The 19,162-nt window shown below is 43.6% G+C and overlaps 1 protein-coding gene across 1 annotated transcript in view; it reads right to left on the reverse strand.

Annotated features, from left to right (window-relative positions):
* Positions 1–19,162, reverse strand: part of ABTB1 (ankyrin repeat and BTB domain containing 1) — a 190,151-nt gene that overhangs the window by 133,535 nt on the left and 37,454 nt on the right. The window contains exons 4-5 of the mRNA XM_085624404.1: positions 9,642–9,786; positions 88–247 (exon numbers count right to left, since the gene is read on the reverse strand). Of these exons, the coding sequence (XP_085480530.1) occupies positions 88–247; positions 9,642–9,786 (305 nt within the window). The remainder of the gene's footprint in view (positions 1–87; positions 248–9,641; positions 9,787–19,162) is intronic.

Consider the following 19,162-nt stretch of genomic DNA (forward strand, 5'->3'; position numbering starts at 1 on the left):
AACATTGCTTCAGAAAGGCTCTCCACTCTTACCATTGCCAACACACAAGTGGCTAACCTGCTAAAGGCCCAGTCTCACACATCTTACCAGGGGGTGCTTTAGTGCTACAAGGTTTTTTCCTTTCCATTTGGTGTCAAACATTTCAGCAAAGTAAGCACTGCGTGCACTGAGGATGCAACGATGGGCACAGAAAGTTTCATCGTGTACGATGAAGCCAATGTCACTCTGGTAACCCTGTTCAAGCAACCTAGAAAGGAGACAATAAGTTCTATTAAAAGAGCAGGAAAAAATGAAATTGTATAGATTACTATCCTCATAAGTACAATTGTCCCTTCAAATCGTTCAGGGACAAATTCCTAAACTTCATACATGTTTCTTGGGTGTTCAGTTGCTCGATTATTTAGCAGCATACTTACATTTTCAAACTAGTATAGTATATAGAAGTATTCCATGCTCTAATTCTTTTTATTTTTTACTTTTCAGCCACCAAACTGTGCTCTGTCATTCTTGGTGGGCTTTCCATAGTTTGTTGCACATTTTGCCACTCTCACTTCCTTCAATTAACGTTCATTACAGATTTTGTCATACAGTCTGAAACAAGCATTCTTTGTATGGGTTCTCTTGATCAGGTGGTAAAAAAGTGCGAAAGATGATGACTTTTGCTTAGACTAGTGAAGGTGAAATGTGGAGCTATCCCTTCGCACCACATGTGATTCTGGACATGAGTGAATAGGAGGATAAGCTCACATACCAGGTGTCCACTCCCATGCAATTACTCCGCTAGTCACCGTGGAGAATAGGCAAGCTGTGGCATAGCAGCTCTCTACATTTGGAACATGTTGCACATGTGATTGCTGCACCAGATTGCACACATGTTGCATTACCTACCAAACATATTTTGGCAATCACCAACACTGGCACTCTCAATTCACAACTGGCATACAATGCCAGAGTATGCCAACTTCTCTGATGAAATTCATAGAGTAACTTCTTTGGGTAAATAGCGAATGCTGAATAGTGTCAGACTGAAGACTACAACAATATGTGGCAGCTCGGAAAATAACATCAAACAGCACTTGCTGGTGCACATGTTGCAGGAACAATGAAATATGAGTTGAAATGTTGGAATGTATGTTCAAACAAGCAGGCAGACATATGCATGTGAACTGCAACTATTATACACAGCTGCGGTGGTGCATAAGACCATTTAGGCCCACACAGTACTGCACTATGTGACGCCATACTCACTGACATAAATCCAAGCCAAGATTCCGGGCATACACAAGATCTGCTGCCTTGGGACGAGAAAAGAGACGAGGAGGTGGTTGCAAACAACCATTTGGTGGTATAAATGTTCTACTCAAATTCACCAGGTGGGGTCAGCCAATGGCAATGCCAATGACAACTGTCTGTTAATAACGTGAAAGATTTTCTGACGCAGGGCTATTTATGACATCCTGAGATGCATCTATCAGCATGAAACTGCACAGTACACCTTGTGCTAGATGTAGCTGAACACAACATACAAAGATGCTATGTGAGCAATGCTGCCACCCACCTAACCATTCACACACTATTCATCACAACAGCAACATATCTGCCAAATGATATTAAGCAAGTCTTTGCGGTCATCACTTCAATGATTGCCAACACCACAAATATTTGGAAAACATAGGTGCTGACTAGCTGCACTATATGATCTCAAAAGCGTAGCTCACAGCACTCTGTAGAGATGCAATACTAGTTCAACTAATGTATGTGAATAATTAAAGTCTGTAGCTTATACATCTACCACACAGGAAGTTCTAGGGAAGGAGGTCCAAGTACATTTGTAAAGGGAAAGACATCTTGCGGCTGCAAATATGCCCACCGTTCAGGCCAGGACTGTGCCAAGCATTGCTTCTCCCAATTTAGTAACTTTCCTTATGCCGAGGTGCAATTTCCTTACTTTGAAGGCAATGAGAAAACCATTGCCTGGTCATAAAAAGAAGCGCCCCTCCCTGACCCCATTTTACATTTATTACAGATTTACAAATCCACCGCTGTTAAATGAAATGGGACCCCACCCTCTATATACATTTGTTTCTGGTCTGTGGCTGATCATTTATCCAAGCAAGGATTTATGCAAATTTCTGACCTAAGTATGAGGAAACTGGTGGCAAACACTTAGTTAAACAGCAGGTTTTGATCTTCGACCAGATGAAAGGTTCCTCCATGACGATAAACCACAAAAAGACAATGGTTCAAGTATCTAGGAATGCTCACATAGACCCCTTATTATGCTTTGAAAACATATGGAGTCTGCTGATTGAATGTTTGAAGACAAACCACAAACATTGCTGTTAGGAAAGATTGCAAGTGGATTAATTTACCAAGTGTTCTTTAAATCCATAATTCGGCTCATGCAGCAAACTTCTTTTGTACCAGGATACAGTTTGACTAAGCTGTAATCAGTGATGTCAGTGATGTATGTAATGTCGAAGGGGAGGGTATGAAGGAAACTGCGCGTATTAGCATCGTGGCCCTAGATCGTGATTGCTAATGTAGATTACAGTCAACTCCCAACATCACAGCATAGGGTACTCCAAATTCTGATCCTCTAGGAAGTGACATCAGCTGAGGACAGCAGGTACCACTCTGAGGTGGAATAAGACTTTGCACCAAAAAGTGCTCTAAGGAAATTCTTTGCGGTAATCCACCGGAGTGTGACTTGGGATCTAGAGCTTTTGGGAAAGCCGCACATAGGCATGAGGCTTTCTAGGCCCAACAGTACTTCCTGCTAAGCCACGCTCATCACTTTTCCGTCCTTGGTCTATGTGAGAATCCCGACACGTCCCACCAAAAGGGCAGCACTGGATCTTTTGCCACTAGAAGGCCATTGCTGTCTAATGATGTCCAATGGGACAATTTGAAAAAAAGATAAAAACCACACAAAACTCTAGATCTTCATCGTTCCGAGGGTCAGCCTGTGGATAGCCAAGGCATTGGAGAGGCTGGTTTAAACATACAAAAGCCTTCACTGGAAGTGACTTCATCATACACCGGTAATAACCTGTCTGTTGAGGCCACGATGGGGGTTGTACTATCAAAGAGGTTTTCTACCATTTCCTTCACCTTCTCAGGAGGCAGGTTGGAGAACTTTAGGAGTATCAACACATGCCCCAAATCAGGGTCATATATCAATAGGAAAATAGCTGTCGATACACTTTTTATAACCATGTCCACAGTCATGTGGCTGAATGTACGTGCAACTGTAAGACAATGTTATACAATTTGTCTGGGCAATCAGTGGCAGTTCTGAGAAAAAGCCCAAGATCTATGATGACATTTCTTTGAGTTCTAGAGCAGTCAGTGGTTACACAGTGGCATATATATGGGGGAGGGGGAGTGGGGAGCAGTCATTTACCACTTGTGTCCCTCCTATTACTGATCTTCTGTACGATACCGAAATTACTGAATTATACACTTGACTGCTCATATTAGCTCCACATGGAAAGCAGAGTATTTTCAAAGACTTGACAGTAGGCTTAGATGTCAAACCGGAAGAAACAGAAACTACAAATGATTAAGTCAATGTCTAGTTAGGTCTACTGGTTTTAAAAAAAGATGTCTTCATTTCAATAAAGGAAAAACAAAGATCAAGAAAACAAACCAAATAATACATTCCCAAACACTTTAAATAGCAATTACATGGTTCTGCAAATTAAATAAAGTTGAGGTGCCTAAAGGAGAAGATTGGAAGTGCGTATTTGTCTTCAGAAACCTTTGGATCTAGGGGCCAGATGTAGATAATCCATAAATACCGAATTCATAAAACCGAATTTTACCGATTCGGTATTAAGAAATCGGTATTTCTTATGTAGCTAATGAATCGGTAAAAAATTCTGATTCCTTAATACTCCTTATTACCGAATCGGTAATACCGATTCGGTAATAAGGAATACCTACCCATTCATTCCTATGGGCTTGGAGGCCCATAGGAATGAATGTAAAGCCATTCTGTATTAGCGATTCGGTATTACCGAATCGGTAATACCGGGAGGTATTTCAAGGGTGCCAGGGTGTCCAAAGGACACCCTGTTGCACCCCTGAAATGTGCCTGTGTGCACATGTGATGCACATACATGCCCTAAGGGCATGGAAGTGTGCCACGTGGCACTTAAAAAAAAATTCAAAAGTGAATTTTTAAAGGAATTCGTTAATTACCAACTTAAAGTTGGTGGTAATTAACGAATTATTAAAGCACATAAGCACTCTTATGTGCTTTCTAGATTGCATTTACCGAATCGGTAAGTACAGATTCGGTAAATATCGATTCGGTATTTACCGAATCATCACCTACGTTAGGAATGGCTAAATACCGGTCGGTAACCCTGAAATCTACCGAATTTCGGGGTTATCGACCGGTATTTAGCCACCTACATCTGGCCCTAGGTTCTTTAATTACTACAATGTCTCTCTCAACGTATTACAATGTTTCTCACTTAACTGAAGTGATAGGCAGAATGTTACAAATATATCAAGTATGATATTACAGCTTTTGCTCTAGGCTCTAAGCAGACACTGGGTGCAAGCATGAAGGGTTTCTCTCTGGGTTGCTAAAAAAAGTGCATTAAGGCTATAAAACCCTAAACTCTACCATACTGATGTGAACTGGAACTTCCAACTAACAATAATGCTTATTGTGGGTAATAATTGAGTTTTTAATTTAAATGTTCCAGTGTCTAGCTAATGGTGTCAGAAGCAGTCATGGCATTGGAGAGAGGCGGATTGGCGCAGCCCAGAGGCAGAGTGTTTACTGCTCCGAATGGACTTCAAAGTCAGTGTTCTAAAAGGGGAACTACTGGTCCTAGGAATATTTTAGCATTTACTGTTAGTTCCACAACGGGTCAGGCAGGTTCCCACGAAATCTTCACTTCTCTTCAATTGTTCAACCAGGTGTTTGACCTTCAGATGATGCATTTGTTTTGGGCAGGTTAAAATCAGGATAGATGGAGTTGCACAGAAGCGGCTTGTGTCAGGGAAAGGAGACTGGGGGAGGGAGGTTTTTAAGGAGAGGGGCTGGATGGGGTAAGTAACAATGGAGAAAAATAAAACAATAAAAAAGAACTTACCTACCGCCCTCCAGCGTTGTGCTCTTCTGCTTCTCTTTTCACAGGCACAGGCTCCCAGACTGCCCTGCAGCCAATCCTGAAGCTACTCTCATGCATAAGAGAAGCTTCAGGAGTGGCCTGAGCACTGTGAATTTGTGCTCCTAGACAGACTGGGAGCCTATGCATGCTCTCTCCAACCCAGCAACGCAGCTCGTGTTGGTGAGAGCTTCAGTGAGACGCCCGGCCAAATCGTCATGCGCACTGATAGCAGTGCCCACCCTCCCCCACCAGTACTGTCAGCCCCCCTAACACCGCCCCCAACACTCGGCACACAGTCACAAGAAGAAAAAGAAAACCATAATAAAACGAGTTTTAAACCTGTTTTATTATCCTTTTATTTTTCATGTTTTTGAGGGTGCTGACTGGGGGGCGGGAGCAACGCTCCTCTGCCATAGCGGTGGAGCCACTGCTGGAGTGGCATGGAGGACACCCAGTAAGTTAACATTCCTCTCGCTCTCTTTTTTGCATGTCCCTTAAGGCACCATGAATCTGAACCTTCACTTTCTATTGCATAGACCATATCCTCAACAAGGACATGATTAACATAGCACACATTATACACATACGCAACATGCACCACACATCGGACACTAAATACCACACATATAGCCGTGGAGTGAACAGATTTTACACCAGGTGGGTAGGTAGATGACATGTAAAACAGCCTTTGCCTCTAACTAGAGCCTAGTAGAAGCAAGTATCAATCACCCTATATATAGTCTTTGAGCCCACACTAAGGATGCAAGTACAATTTGGCAACACCTCATCTATCAGAGCATTGCATCCTACTGCTGGATCAGTATAAAAACATGAAATATTTCCAGTGGGCTCACAGATGCAGAGTCCACTAGGGTCAGTCCAAAAGTTGAACAAATGGGAAGGATGGCACAGCTGTCCATACAGCTCAAGAACATTCCTACAGCCCGAAAGAGAAATTTACATTGGAAGAGAAAGGAGTAACATTACAGACCTGAACTAGAAGCAATAAGAATGAACCATCACCTACACAGGACTAATTTACCCCCAGATTCTAAGGATCACTAAATAACCCTTTACTCAGCTTCTCGATCTCCTAAATAAGATGCCCGAGTTCCCGATCCCTTAAGTATATAAATGCCCACACAACTTCAGAGCGCTAGGGAGCCTATGACTCGCTATCAGGAATTGTTGGGAAATGTATTTCACATTAATGTAGCTCAATCCATCCATCAATCCAACTTCAGAATTTTCAAACAATGGTTTACATGAGATTTCAAATCTGCAATTGCATAAATTACTTCAGCAACTTCTTTCCAATTGCCACTGAAAGGCAACAAACATAAACAGAAGATCTGCATCCATTAAGCTACACTTACGATATTTTCACTCTTCCAACAAACATATACTCAATTTACTTTGTGATAAACTAAAAATTCATACAATAGAAAATATTGATACAGTTTAAGTGTCACAGGTATTGACAACACTTAAAGCTACATATAGTAGTCTATGACTTCATTTTGTGCTTCCCATCAAATTTTGGCAGAATGAAAAGGCACTACTACTGATTAGGACAAAAGAATCCAATATTTTAAAGACCTCCAGAAAGGTAGGGTTGACAGGGAAATTATCTTCTTTCTAATCTCAATCTGGATCAATCTCTGTACTTGGGTATGTCTGAGAAGTTGTCTGAAATCATCACTAATAAAATTAGATTCGAACAGGGAAAACAAGTGGGAAAATTATGTATTCTACACTGCTATTCAGAGGTTGTAAACGAATGGTATTGTTTTGCTTCTAACTTCACCTATCAATGAAAGGCGAGAAAACCAGCAAACACATCCTCCGTGGAGAGTTGCAAAGCCCTAAGTCTTAAAGGGATTAATTAGGTTGTGAGTAGCAGTTTTACCATCAGGAAGAGTTGCATATGTTAGAACACTGTGGTCTAATAATGAATTTGAGGTCCGTGGAGAGATAGGCGACCAATAATGTTCGACTGGGCTAACATCTTCCTCTTTCTGTAGGACGTTCCCCCCCACATATAAGAGAAGATTAAATCCAGTTTTTGAAGAAAAGATTTTGTAAGAAGATATGGGACATTTTTGTAGAATCGTGGGATGTGCATGAATTAGACCTCTTTTTCAAACCTTTTTTATTGATTTTTTTTATATTAATTTAGTAAATCCATTTCCACTTGTAATTGGGTCACATTCTCACCACTCCACCAATACTTTGGATCATTGTTAGTTACAAAACTTAGTATTTGTTTTCTATCTGTACGATCCAAGTTTCTGTGATTTTACAAAAGCATATTCACTGTGCCAATGGACAGCTGCTACTGTGGCACTTTCTCACTCAAGTCTCAACTCTATATTGCTACCACCCACCCCAAACTTTGCCATGTGTGCGTATGCTCTCGTGACCAAGCTCATACATACTCCATATAACTGTCAAAGGGCCGCTGGACATCTAGTGCTGTCGTCCCTTAAAAAGAAATTCAAATTGCCAAAACTAAATATAGTATTTACACTTGATGACAAGCTTGCTGTTAATCGAACCACTCGACTTTGAATGCATGTTTTATAATGGATCAAAGCTGGTACGGAACAATTTTATTTCATCATTTGAAACTGGGTCCTTTTATCCTGTATCCAGAGACCATACCAAAGTCTGTCACCACAAACCCCTTAGTGCGTTTCCAATTTCCAACTTAAAGTCACCCACTTGAAAAAGGGCAACTGTGAGTTGTGAAATTGCAACAAAAAAAGAAAACACAGGGCAAAGAATGGGTGGAGGTGTAGAACAACCCAGCTTGGAATGACAAGAGATAACAAAAGAAGAGGAAAGCCAGCCATTTACAACTAAAGTTGTCCTTTTTATTTAACAGATAAATCCTTTAGAAATACTGAGCCTAGACCAGCAAATGACAGGGTAGCCCAAAATATACCTACCATACCCCACGGAATCCCATATCTGCACCAATTGCCAATGCAGCCATAGGTATCCCTTTAATGAGGCCTAATGAACTTGTTCCTTGGAGAGAAAAAGATCTACCAGGCAAAAATCACCATAGAAAAGCCTGAAAACCACGAAAATACCATTCAACTCTACTGCCAGAGTTATTTTTAATCACAGATCTTTCTCACAGCCTCTTTGGTCTCATGGGATAGGACAACTACGTCTCACTCTTTTCGGAACCCTAAAAAAATCAAAGTACTAGCTGGCTGCAATATCTGATGCAGTCTCACTAAAGGCACCTCTTAATTCTTCGCACTTCTGGATTGTATCCTTCTACTTCACTGGCCCACCCACTATTCTGCACTACAAATGTGGGATGTGGTCCATAAATGATTGTAAACATTGCCTGCTAGAGTGCTGAAAATGTATGTCTGCGATTTAAATTTAAGATAATGATATCTAGACTTGTTCTTCCACATCCTTATGATGCAGGTAATTATCTTTAGATTGGCCTGATCAAAGTGATAGGTTATATTCTAAATTTGATATTGACTTTCTTAGAGAATGTAGTACAAAAACAATAGCTCCCATTTTGGGCACATCCTCCGGTATCGGGAACGACAGCTTCACGCTAGCATCGCTAAGTGGTACAGGGACTAGGACCCACTTCAACTGTATTTCTAAAAGGACCAGTATTATTCATTATGACAAAGGAGCAACATAGGGTAAAAAGGTTTTTAGAAAAGAAATGCAGGTCAATGTCTGAGAAGATGTTGGAAATTTAAATTTACCTGCGTAATTTTGCAGAGATGAATAACTTTGCAAACATTGTGTAATTTGGCATGCTCTCAAAACTTCATACCGGGTGAAAATGCTAGCAAAAAGGTTTTGGGAGAACATTTTTGGCAGAAAATGTTTTCCTGAGAAAATGCTCTAGCTATAGTTTTTGAAGAGATGTGTTCCCTGTATATGTAAATATTTGCAGCCTTCAGTGGAAATGTGTCCACATCTTCTACTTAAGTAAATATCATAAAGGTAGAGTAATTCCCTAAGGGGTGAGAAATGTTGTATTTGAAATAAATGTCACACAATCAATTTCCACCTTTTGCTTCCACAGTGTCATACGGCAGCGGAGTGAAAACCGATCAATGGCTCTTTGTAAGTGGTGGGAATATTTCTAGATTGCACTGAGATACCCGGCAGGAAACAAGCAGTACAAGGAGCTGACACTTTCTACTTGAACTGCTTTGCTTCCCTCAATAATATACATTTGCAATCCTCTCTGCCTTTCGGAAACTAGATTATGAATGTTAGCAACTATACTAAAACAATTATAACAATGTACTCTCTATTATAACCTGGAACAACTTTCCCTGAAAGAATCTCAAATTTAAATCTATAATCTAGCATTATTAAATTTAGATTTCACACATAAGAGGTATTTGTCCTCAAGACCACTGCCTTGGCAGCTACGAAATACACTCTACTTGTATGTTATGCATAACTGGACAGTGCTGCTGCTTCCATACTGTACTTGCAATATCCCCTCACCTCTGAAGGAAGTCATCATAGTAATCTCTCTGCATGCACTTGGCAGTGATCTGCTTATACTCCTTAAGTAGCCTCCGAATGGCGTCACTGAGGGCTCCGTATAAACATCGTTCGCCATCGAACGTGTTCGCCTCACATTTTGCACCTGATAGGAAAAAGGCAGATATGAGTCCAAAGCATCATAAATAGCCGCAAACAGAACCAATGTAATAGTCATGGTCCCCCATGACTTCACTGCAAAAATCATACACTCTCTCAAACGCCAAAACAGACACCGCTGCTTCGATGAAGAAAGGGTGGGATGGACAGGTTGACACTCCTATGAGTATTCTGCTATATTTAAAATTACTAAAATTGAGCCAAGGCCCCAGGGACCTCAAAATGCTTTGACCGAATATATAATGGGTTGGTGGATGAATTTGAGAAATGTGTGGTTTTGGAGACAAAACATAATAATAAACTTACTAATACATGTATGAAGAGATTATGCTAAGCATGTCATGGTTTACATTTCTACCTATTTTTCTTTTGATATTCCCAACTTTGTTGCCCATTTTCTCAAATGTGTATTTTTCCATTTCCTCTGCAAAACCATATATTTCTCCACTGAACCTCAGTACCGGATTAAGGAACCACGATAACAAACATAGGGGCAGGTCTCATAAGAGTCCATAATTTCATCTAAACTACCCCTATATCAACATACATCCAACCTGCTGCAAGGGGCCAAACCCCTCATGTCATGGATTAGGTAGTGCACAGCAAGGCCGGATGCGAGGCCTGGCCGGTCCAGGCCCATCGCCCACACCTTCGCCATCAGACAACCCCTGCAGTGCACACCTTTGGCCAGGCACAGGAGGGGTTTGGCAGCCTGACCCAATGCCCTACACTCACTGTCAATTATCCCTCCCTGTGCATGACCTTCGGCCATGATCAGCAGGGACTGGTTGGAGAACCCACTGCCATCTGCATACCCCTCCGAGGTGCACCACCTTCAACCATGCATTGAAGCCAGTCACTCCACAGAACCCTCCACTGTCAGTCAACAACTGTAGCACAGAGCCTTTGCCGCGAGCTGTGGACATTTTGGTGCGGGCCTCGCCTGTTGCCAGGTCATTTGTCCTATCCCCTGTCATCAAATGACCTCAGCTGCGCACAGCCTTCAGGACTTGCTTGAGGTCAGGTCCTATGAGTTCTCCCTGCGTATATACCCCCACATTGCACAGTCTTCGAGCATGCAAAGGATTGATTGACTGATGTTTAAAAAAGCACTCGAGTACCCCAAGAGGAGGCTTGGCACCAGATGGCTTGGGCTCAAGGATGTAGTCTTCACTTGTTGTTAGACACTTGTTAAAGTCCTTGCCTTTGTTTTTTAGGTCTCACCTAGGCAGCGCATGCAGTTTCAAATTGCACTTGATTACCCCAGAAAGGGGAGGCTTGGCGCCAGATGGCTTGGGCTCAAGGATTTAGTCTTTGCTTTTTGTTAGACATTTGTTAAATTCCTTGCCTTTCTTTTTTAGGTCTCGCCTAGGCAGTGCATGAACAGCATGCGCTGTCTCGAAGAGACATGTAGTATCTAGATACGGGCTTCAAAAAAACACCCACTTTTTCGATTGGCTCCTGCTACTGTCCTTTGAAAATGATGTCTATTGATTGGTGAATAGGCTTAGTAGTCCCTCCTTAGTACCGCCTTTCCTCCTGTTGTAACCTCCCATGAGGACTGGCCAGCTTAAGTGAGTTGTTACTCTGGATGTTTTAATTAAAGTCTGTGAACTACTTTCTAACAAGCATTGGAAATGCAATAGGTCTTGCATTTGTTTATGTTAGAGCGATTTGATTTGCTAATGGTATTGCATTTTAGATATGTGTTATTGAGTGTATGTATGTGATATGTTGTGGATGTATGTTGTTTGTATTGTAATTGTTAGCTGTGTAGCAGTTTAAAGAATAGCGTTAGGAGGAGAAGAGCAGTGTTTAAGATTTGGGAAGGGGAATGAGGAGTCGTCGAACAGCATGAGGGACAATGAAGTAAAGTGAGGAGGAGAGTAGCATGAGGCAGAAGAAAGGGGAGTGTGGAGAGCAGTATGAGGGAGAAGGAAGAAAGTGAGGAGGAGATTAGCATGAGCTAGAAGGAAGGAGAGTGTGGAGAGCAGTATGAGACATAAGGAAGGAGAGAGGAGAAGAGTAGCATGAGGGTCATGAAAGGAGGGTGAGGAGTTGAAGAGTAGTGTGAGGTAGAAGGAAGGAAAGTGAGTAGATCAGCATTAGGCATAAAGAAGTAGATAGGTGTAGAAGCAGTGTGAGGGAGATGGTAGGAAACTTGAAGAGCAGTGTGATGCAGAAGGACAGAGTTTTGAGAAGAAGAGCAGTGTGAGGCACAAAGATGGAGAGGGAGGAGGAGAAGATCAATGTGTGGCAGAAGGATCGTGAGTGTGGAGGAGAGTAGTATGAGGCATAAGGATGGAGAGTAAGGAGGAAAAGAGCATATTGAGTTATAAAAAAGGAGTGTGAGAAGATCAGCATAAGGCACAAGTATGCTGGTAGTGGGACTGGTGGTGGTAGTTTGTGGTGGTGGTACTGCGCCTGGTGTTGACAATGTTGCTAATGGTGGTTGTTGAGTTGTTGTCAACAACTTTGAAGTGTGTGACCGTCTGTCAATGGAAATTGGAACTCCCACTATAAGCAATAAAAGGCTCAAGGCGCCCAGCACCTACTGCACCACCCTTGACATGAACATGACTTATCCGCACATTTTCTGCTGGCCTAGCTTACACTGCATACCAAGCCATTTTCGATTACTGTGCCTCCTGGCCGTGTTCTTAGGCGCCACCTGTGACCTCGTATATTTATTTTTTTACTCAACATCACTATTGTCCCCTGCAACTAAACATCCTTCAGCCAACGACCCATCACGGCCCCCGGCTGTCCTCCCCTGGATACAAATGCAACTCCACTCAGTGCCCCTTCTCTACTCACCAGGATTGGCACAATAAACTAACCAGGCTTTGAGTGTAACACTAAAAACGCATAATTACTGTTGTATACCTTCCAATCCCGGAACCCAGCTCAGGGAAAGGGGGTGGTTCGACCATCCAAAAATTGCTGCCCGTCATTCCAACCAAGCCTGCAGCAATTATATATACCTCGTATTGTGTCGAATAGGGCGGCGCGTGGAATTCCGGGACCGGCAACAAAACCGCATTTCTGCTGGTAAGGCGTTACGACCTTGCACGCCAGAGGACATTGGAATCGTCAGGACAGTGCACAGATGAGTCCCCTGATGTTCCGTGAAGGGTGGGGTCCACAACTGACAGCAAATATAAATGCGTCTTTTGTTCCTGGCTCGTCCACTAAAGGGGCGCATCACCCATTCAGAAATGTGCATTTACCATCCTACCTCGTGACTTTTGATGCATAGCCAAAACTAGCTACCCGTCAACATGGTCCGGCTTAATCCGCCCCCAACTATTTTTTTTTTTTTTTAAACTCGGAGGTACAGGGTGGCCACTTCCCCACATCAACTGCGCAATAGATCCCTCAGTATTAACCATCCGACAACAAATTGCTGCCAAGTGGCCAAAACCACATGTGGTTTTGGCCACTGCTCTATTACATGCGCATGACCAAACCAGCAGCCGTCCTTCTGAGCCTGGGAGCTCTCTCTGCCATGTGGGGGGAGACGAAGAACCGACACCTGTAGCTTGGGACAGTGCCGCCATGGCATTTGCATCTGGCGGCAAAACCAATACTTAGAGCATTTATGGGCCAGCCCCAAGCCAGGCCTTTATGGGCTAGTCCATCTACGCTGGGCCGCCCCGCACGCTACTGAAGAGAGCCCGGCTTATGCCTTCTTCCCAGTCTGGCCAACTAGCTGCACGACTTCGAAAGACCAAGCTACTTTGCTGACCCACTCTATCCCATCGTGCCAGGGCCCGCTTTTTCCATGCATGTGCTGCAGGCTCTAGGACAGTGGTATGCACGGCCTTTAGGCTGCCTTTAAAGCTAGATTTGTTGCTGCAACTCTAGGGTTACACACACGCAAAACTTCCGCCGTTTACCATATTTCGGGTGCCTTGTGCTACATACAGGAAGTCAGATATAAGCAGCAAAGTCTACAACACTACAGGCAGGCCAAAGGTATTTAATTAAGTGTGCTTACCTGTTCCTTGCACTGCCCGGTTAACCTGGGCCTCACGCTCGTAGTTCCCTCATGTATCGCGCCAAGAACTAGAACCCAGTGCTGAAGTTAAGGAATGGCCCAGTAGCTGTGGAGTTAATATACGTGTCTGAGTCTGTTTGGACTGAGGGGGCATAATAACATTATTTTAGTAACTGGCGAATCCAGTTTACTGCAATTGTAGGAGAAATGTATCTGAATAAACTCCCGTATTTATAAGTATTAGTGACAAATTCTGAATTGCATGGCCCCTCCAGTTGTCAGCATAACTCGTGTTGGACCCGCTGATAACGGATACAAAATGCCAGTGACGCATCACCGTGCGCTCCTAGAAATCCTCCTGAGCAGCGAGAAGAACCTGCCTTTAAACAGCACTTATTGCCCTGGTGTTCCCCCCAGTTATCCAAGAGGGCCTGTCTTCTAACACACAGTTACAACAACCTGATGTAACATCGTCTGCCAAAGGACATTTGGCGCAATGGCGGCCTCTCTCCAAATGCTCCTGTTTGCAATTAAAATAGAGCTCGACGGGGAGGGCTGCGGAGTCTGCGAGGCTGCTTTAGTAGCAAAGATTAAATCGGAAGCAGTAATATCTCCCGCTCTCGTTTGTGTTTGAACTTTTAACTTTGTTGGTATTTTCGTAAACCATCAATTGCATGTTGCACTCCCACCATGACAAGATGTATATAGTGCCTATAGTGCCTACCCGAAAAAGACAACAGACCATGTGGCACCCCTAAGCATTAAACTGATACTAACATATATGCACGGTTTCAAGGCCCATACGGGCCTGTGTTTTTTCTTATTCTTGCACATTTTTTTTTTGTCTTCACGCTAGCAACTGCAAAATGAATTAACACCCGATGGCAGCTCATAACTCCCAACAAAACCGCGTTTTACCTCATTGTAGTATCGAACCTGCGACTTCTACAGCCATGTGTTCCAGGCACCGCCATTCAGCTGCCCCTCTCTTCTACCCCGGACGTCGATGCTCCACCCCGCGAGGCTTGCATGCAGCGCTCCTTCTCCTCGCCGTGACTCGGGACCGACCAAAACTGGCTAACCAGGAAAGGAGACCGTGAAGGCAGCTGGTCGCGCGCGGTGCCCGGGCTCGCTCACACCAGTCCCGTTGTCTCTCGAACACCGGGCAGCAGCACAAGTGGGGGAATGCTCGAGGTTTACCTTACGCTTTATCTCGGAGGAGCCTGGGGAGAGCTGTGCCGCACCGAAACCGGTAAGGCTGCCCCCCCCCCCCAAACTTCGATAATGGGTGAATAGCAGGGCAGAGGGTCAACATGATCTAACGGCTTCAGTGTTTGATCTGACAGATTTTGTGTCATCTGATGGACAAAGAATTAAAAGTCTAAGATTTGTGCATTGTATGTAGCGTGGCACTAGGCTCTCAGGTATTTGGGGCCTTTATTCACGATGCACAGGACGATTGTGACGCTTTCTAAAGTGGGACAAAATGCAACCCCTTCAGGTAAATGTCATGTGAATAAACGTTGGCATATGAAAACAGACCACCAGCGCTCAACTCTGCGTACGCTGTGGTTATAGTTCAGTTTTCTTGGGGAGGTCAATGTAAATCAAGCTGCAATAATGTGATTTTGATAGAAAAAAGGAACTAGTTAGCTCTACAGGTCTTTCCATGTGCACTAGTATTAGCCCTGGCCTACTTGGCGCATTTCCCCCCCTAACTTTTTGCATTCAGACATCCTGTGTTAGGACTCTGCGCACTTGAATACTGCTTACCAGTGCCAACATGATTATGCTCTCTCCTTAAATCATGTCAGATTGGCTTATACCACATTGGCATATTGAATTCACTTGTAAGTCCCTAGTAAAGTGGTGCTGTGTGTTCCCAGGGCCTGTAAATGAAATGCTACTAGTGGGCCTGCAGCACTCATTGTGCCACCAACTTAATAAGAACTTTAAAAATGTCTCAGGCCTGCCAGTGCAGCCTGTGTATGTGTAGTTTTAAACAGCAATTTCGACCAGGCAAGTCCCAAACCTTCCGTTGTAATACATATACGTCTCTCCTAGGATAGGCCCTGGACAGCCCAGAGGACAGGGTGCAGTGTATTTAAAAAAAGATGGTCAAGTACCTTTGAGCTTTCCATTTCCTGGTATTGGAAAACTCTTACATTCGTTTTTCACAACTGCAAGACCTACCTCACCCATAGGATAATATTGGAATTAACTTATTAAATCTTAGAAGTGTCATTTCCAAATGGGAACAGGTAACAGGTAACTGGTTTATGTTTGGAGTCTCTGGAACTGTAATGAAAAATCCTAACTTACAGTGAAGCTGGATTTCTACTTACAATCTTGAAAATGCTACTTCTAGAAAGTTGGCATTTTCTTGCCTTAGCCATTAGCGACTGCAGTTTGCCTCTGGGTCACATGACTTGATGTATCAGCCAATCAATCATTTATATAACGCTGCAACTCACCCGTTAGGGTCTCGGGCGCTTGTCGCTGCTGCTGGTCAAATCTTATTCGAACAACCAAGTCTTGCACTTGCACCTGAATAGACGGTGTCCTGCCTCCACACAAAAAGCAGCATCCCCCCTGTACTTAGTCTGGAGCTAGGAAAGCAAGGCACCAGTGCTTCAAAGGCATGCCTCCAGAAGCTTCTCCCCACTTTATAGGCACAACTGGGTATAAATACTGGATCTCAGACACCAACTCTTAAGTTCACTTCTAGACCTGTGGATACTCTGCCACTCAGTTGGACTACTGCCCTGCTGTGCTGACCTCATGCTTGCTGCCCTCTTACCTGGATGAGAAGGACTGGACCAGAATCTCTTGAACCCAAAATTCAGAGTGACTATAAGGGCTAATTGGCTGGCCTCCTGATCTGAAGCCTCAGAGATATAACAGGCTTCCAACAAGCTTGTACCTTACTCTTCCATAAGTGAGTCTACTCTGCCAAGTGGTGCCACCCTAATACTGGACCCCTGAAATTGGGCTCAAGGGGCTCTTCCAACCTCTGTGGATCCAGTGTACCGGACGCATCGCCTCTGCTGTGTGGTGCAAACCCAAACAGAACAGCTGCACCACCACTGCTGCATGGATTGGACCCATCGGAAAGACCTGCATCGCTTCCGCAGCCCCATTGGAACTGCCACCACACAACACATCCTTGGTGCAGGCCCTCGCATATCTCATCGATGGCAGCCTCGATAAAGACACCAGAATCTGCATAGCAGCCTCGCAGCTCCCCGGAACCGACTGGGCACCACAACTTCGATGCCGGACTTTGCATTGCAAGTCCCATAGACGGGATTCTCAATGGCGACTCAGGCCCTCGCATCACAGCCTCACCGCATCTTAGAGCTGAAGCATCGCAAACCAGGTTTGGCGGGCCTAACTGGGGTCCGAGCTGCACTCCATCATGGTTAGCCTGAACTTGTGACTTTGTGCCGGTGCGGCGCAACCAGATAGCCGCACTTTTGGCGCTATTTTAACAGAAATATATAAATTTGAATATCTCCGGTTCTAATTATTGGATTTTTGCTGTTTTGGTCTCGTTATTTATTTTAAAACTTTTCATTTTTCTAACCTGGTGTGTGCTGTTTTCACTGGCTTACTGTTTGAAGTGTTGCACAAATACTTTAAACATCGCCTCTAAGCTAAGCCTAACTGCTCTGCGCTAAGCTACCAGAGGGCTGAGCAGAGGTTAATTTATAGTTGGCTTGTGCCTCACCCTGACAAGGATTGTGGTTGCTGCTTGACCAGGGCTCATAGTCCAGTTAACCAACACCCCAATTTCTTACAAGTATTACAAGCACATTTCTCAGTAAATAGATTTGGAAAGCTGGGTCGCTGTCTAAAGAGTTTATCTGGGAGTCAAACTAGAGGACCAAGTAAAATTTGATACCGCGAGTTGTTACTTTGGGGCAACATCTGGGATTCTGGTCATCCAAAAGGTAGTCCATTTCAGGGTGGTCCACTTGGGATCAGCTCCTGGGCTTTAGATCCATTTAGGCAAATAGAGCTGCCCTTTTGCCAACAGAAGCCACAGGACACTGTATTGAGGCACAGAGCACCACATAGATTTGTCACTGTGTGTCCTCTGCTTCTTTATCCAACTTCAAGTAGAACAGATCATTTAACATTGATCCTTAAGGCACCACAAAAGCAACTTTCCTGGTGCCTGAGAGGATGCATCACATAAAGTATAGTCAACCAAGGAGAAAGAAGTAGATCTATTCCAAAGTCACTGCTGAAATCTCTAAAAGCTCACATGATTTCACGGTCTACCATGATGCATGCAGCTGAGAGACTCAGAATATTCAGGGCTATGGATTCCTCGTCTTTTATAGACATAAGGCCCTCGCTTATGGCAACCTTTGCAGCTGAACTATAGAGTAGCTTTGAGTCTGGTCTGTAATTGTCAAACAAACCTACCTTCTGGTAATGTCTTTTACAGCAGCAGGGTGTCCAAGCTGTCCTCTAAGCGCTGGGAAGCCCAATGGGTAGCTACGCGCTATACAAGAACTTAAGAATAAGAATAACAACGGTGTGTTTGGCGTCTGTGAGTCAGGAATCCTGGGCTAGAGATAAATATACAGCCTTGGTCTGGTCTGCTACAATTGTTATGATGATTTCTGTGAGACCGGTGCCAGGAGTTTGGTGACAGTCTTGAACGTTGGGTTCAAAATACAGTAAGGAGTCTGATTATGGTGCTATTAATCTGGCACGATCATTTTGGTTTAAAAGCAGTCAGGGGCTTTGTAAAGTTGCTTGGTAATACATGGACTGCACTTATACACCTGTGGGTCAGTGATTATGATGAAGAATGTATTCGTTTGTGTAGATACCTTGTACAAACATATGGGGTAATGGTATTTTTTTATCTTGAATTTCATTATGCAGTAGCCTCTCCTAAAGATGTTATGAGTTGTTGAATGAAAGTCACTAATGAACTGTGGTGAGTCTTATAGTCCTGTCTAGTTCCTATCAATTTGACATTTTGCACATGTGTTTATGCACTATGAAGGCAAGTTGTGACTCACAAGCGAGGACTATCAAGCTCTTACAGGAAACCTAAAAGACCAGAGCAGATGGGGTGGTAAGATATTTGGGGGCACAATGTTCTCGAGAGCTTTACTCCCAATGTACTTGTACTTGCGGTTTATCTAAACATTAAGGTGCACACACACATAACATAGATGTAGTCTGCATGCCATTTTTCGGTTACACTGCTTTGTGGGCACAGAGTCAGCCCATCGATTTCCCTGGTGCCATTAATGCAAGCTGTCCCCCTCAAAACACCACCAGGTCAGCCAATACACTTCAGTGACCGTGACCACCATTTACCGTGACCACCATTTTT

This window comes from Triturus cristatus, chromosome 9 (genome assembly GCF_964204655.1).
Source record: "Triturus cristatus chromosome 9, aTriCri1.1, whole genome shotgun sequence".
NCBI classification, from domain to species: domain Eukaryota; kingdom Metazoa; phylum Chordata; class Amphibia; order Caudata; family Salamandridae; genus Triturus; species Triturus cristatus.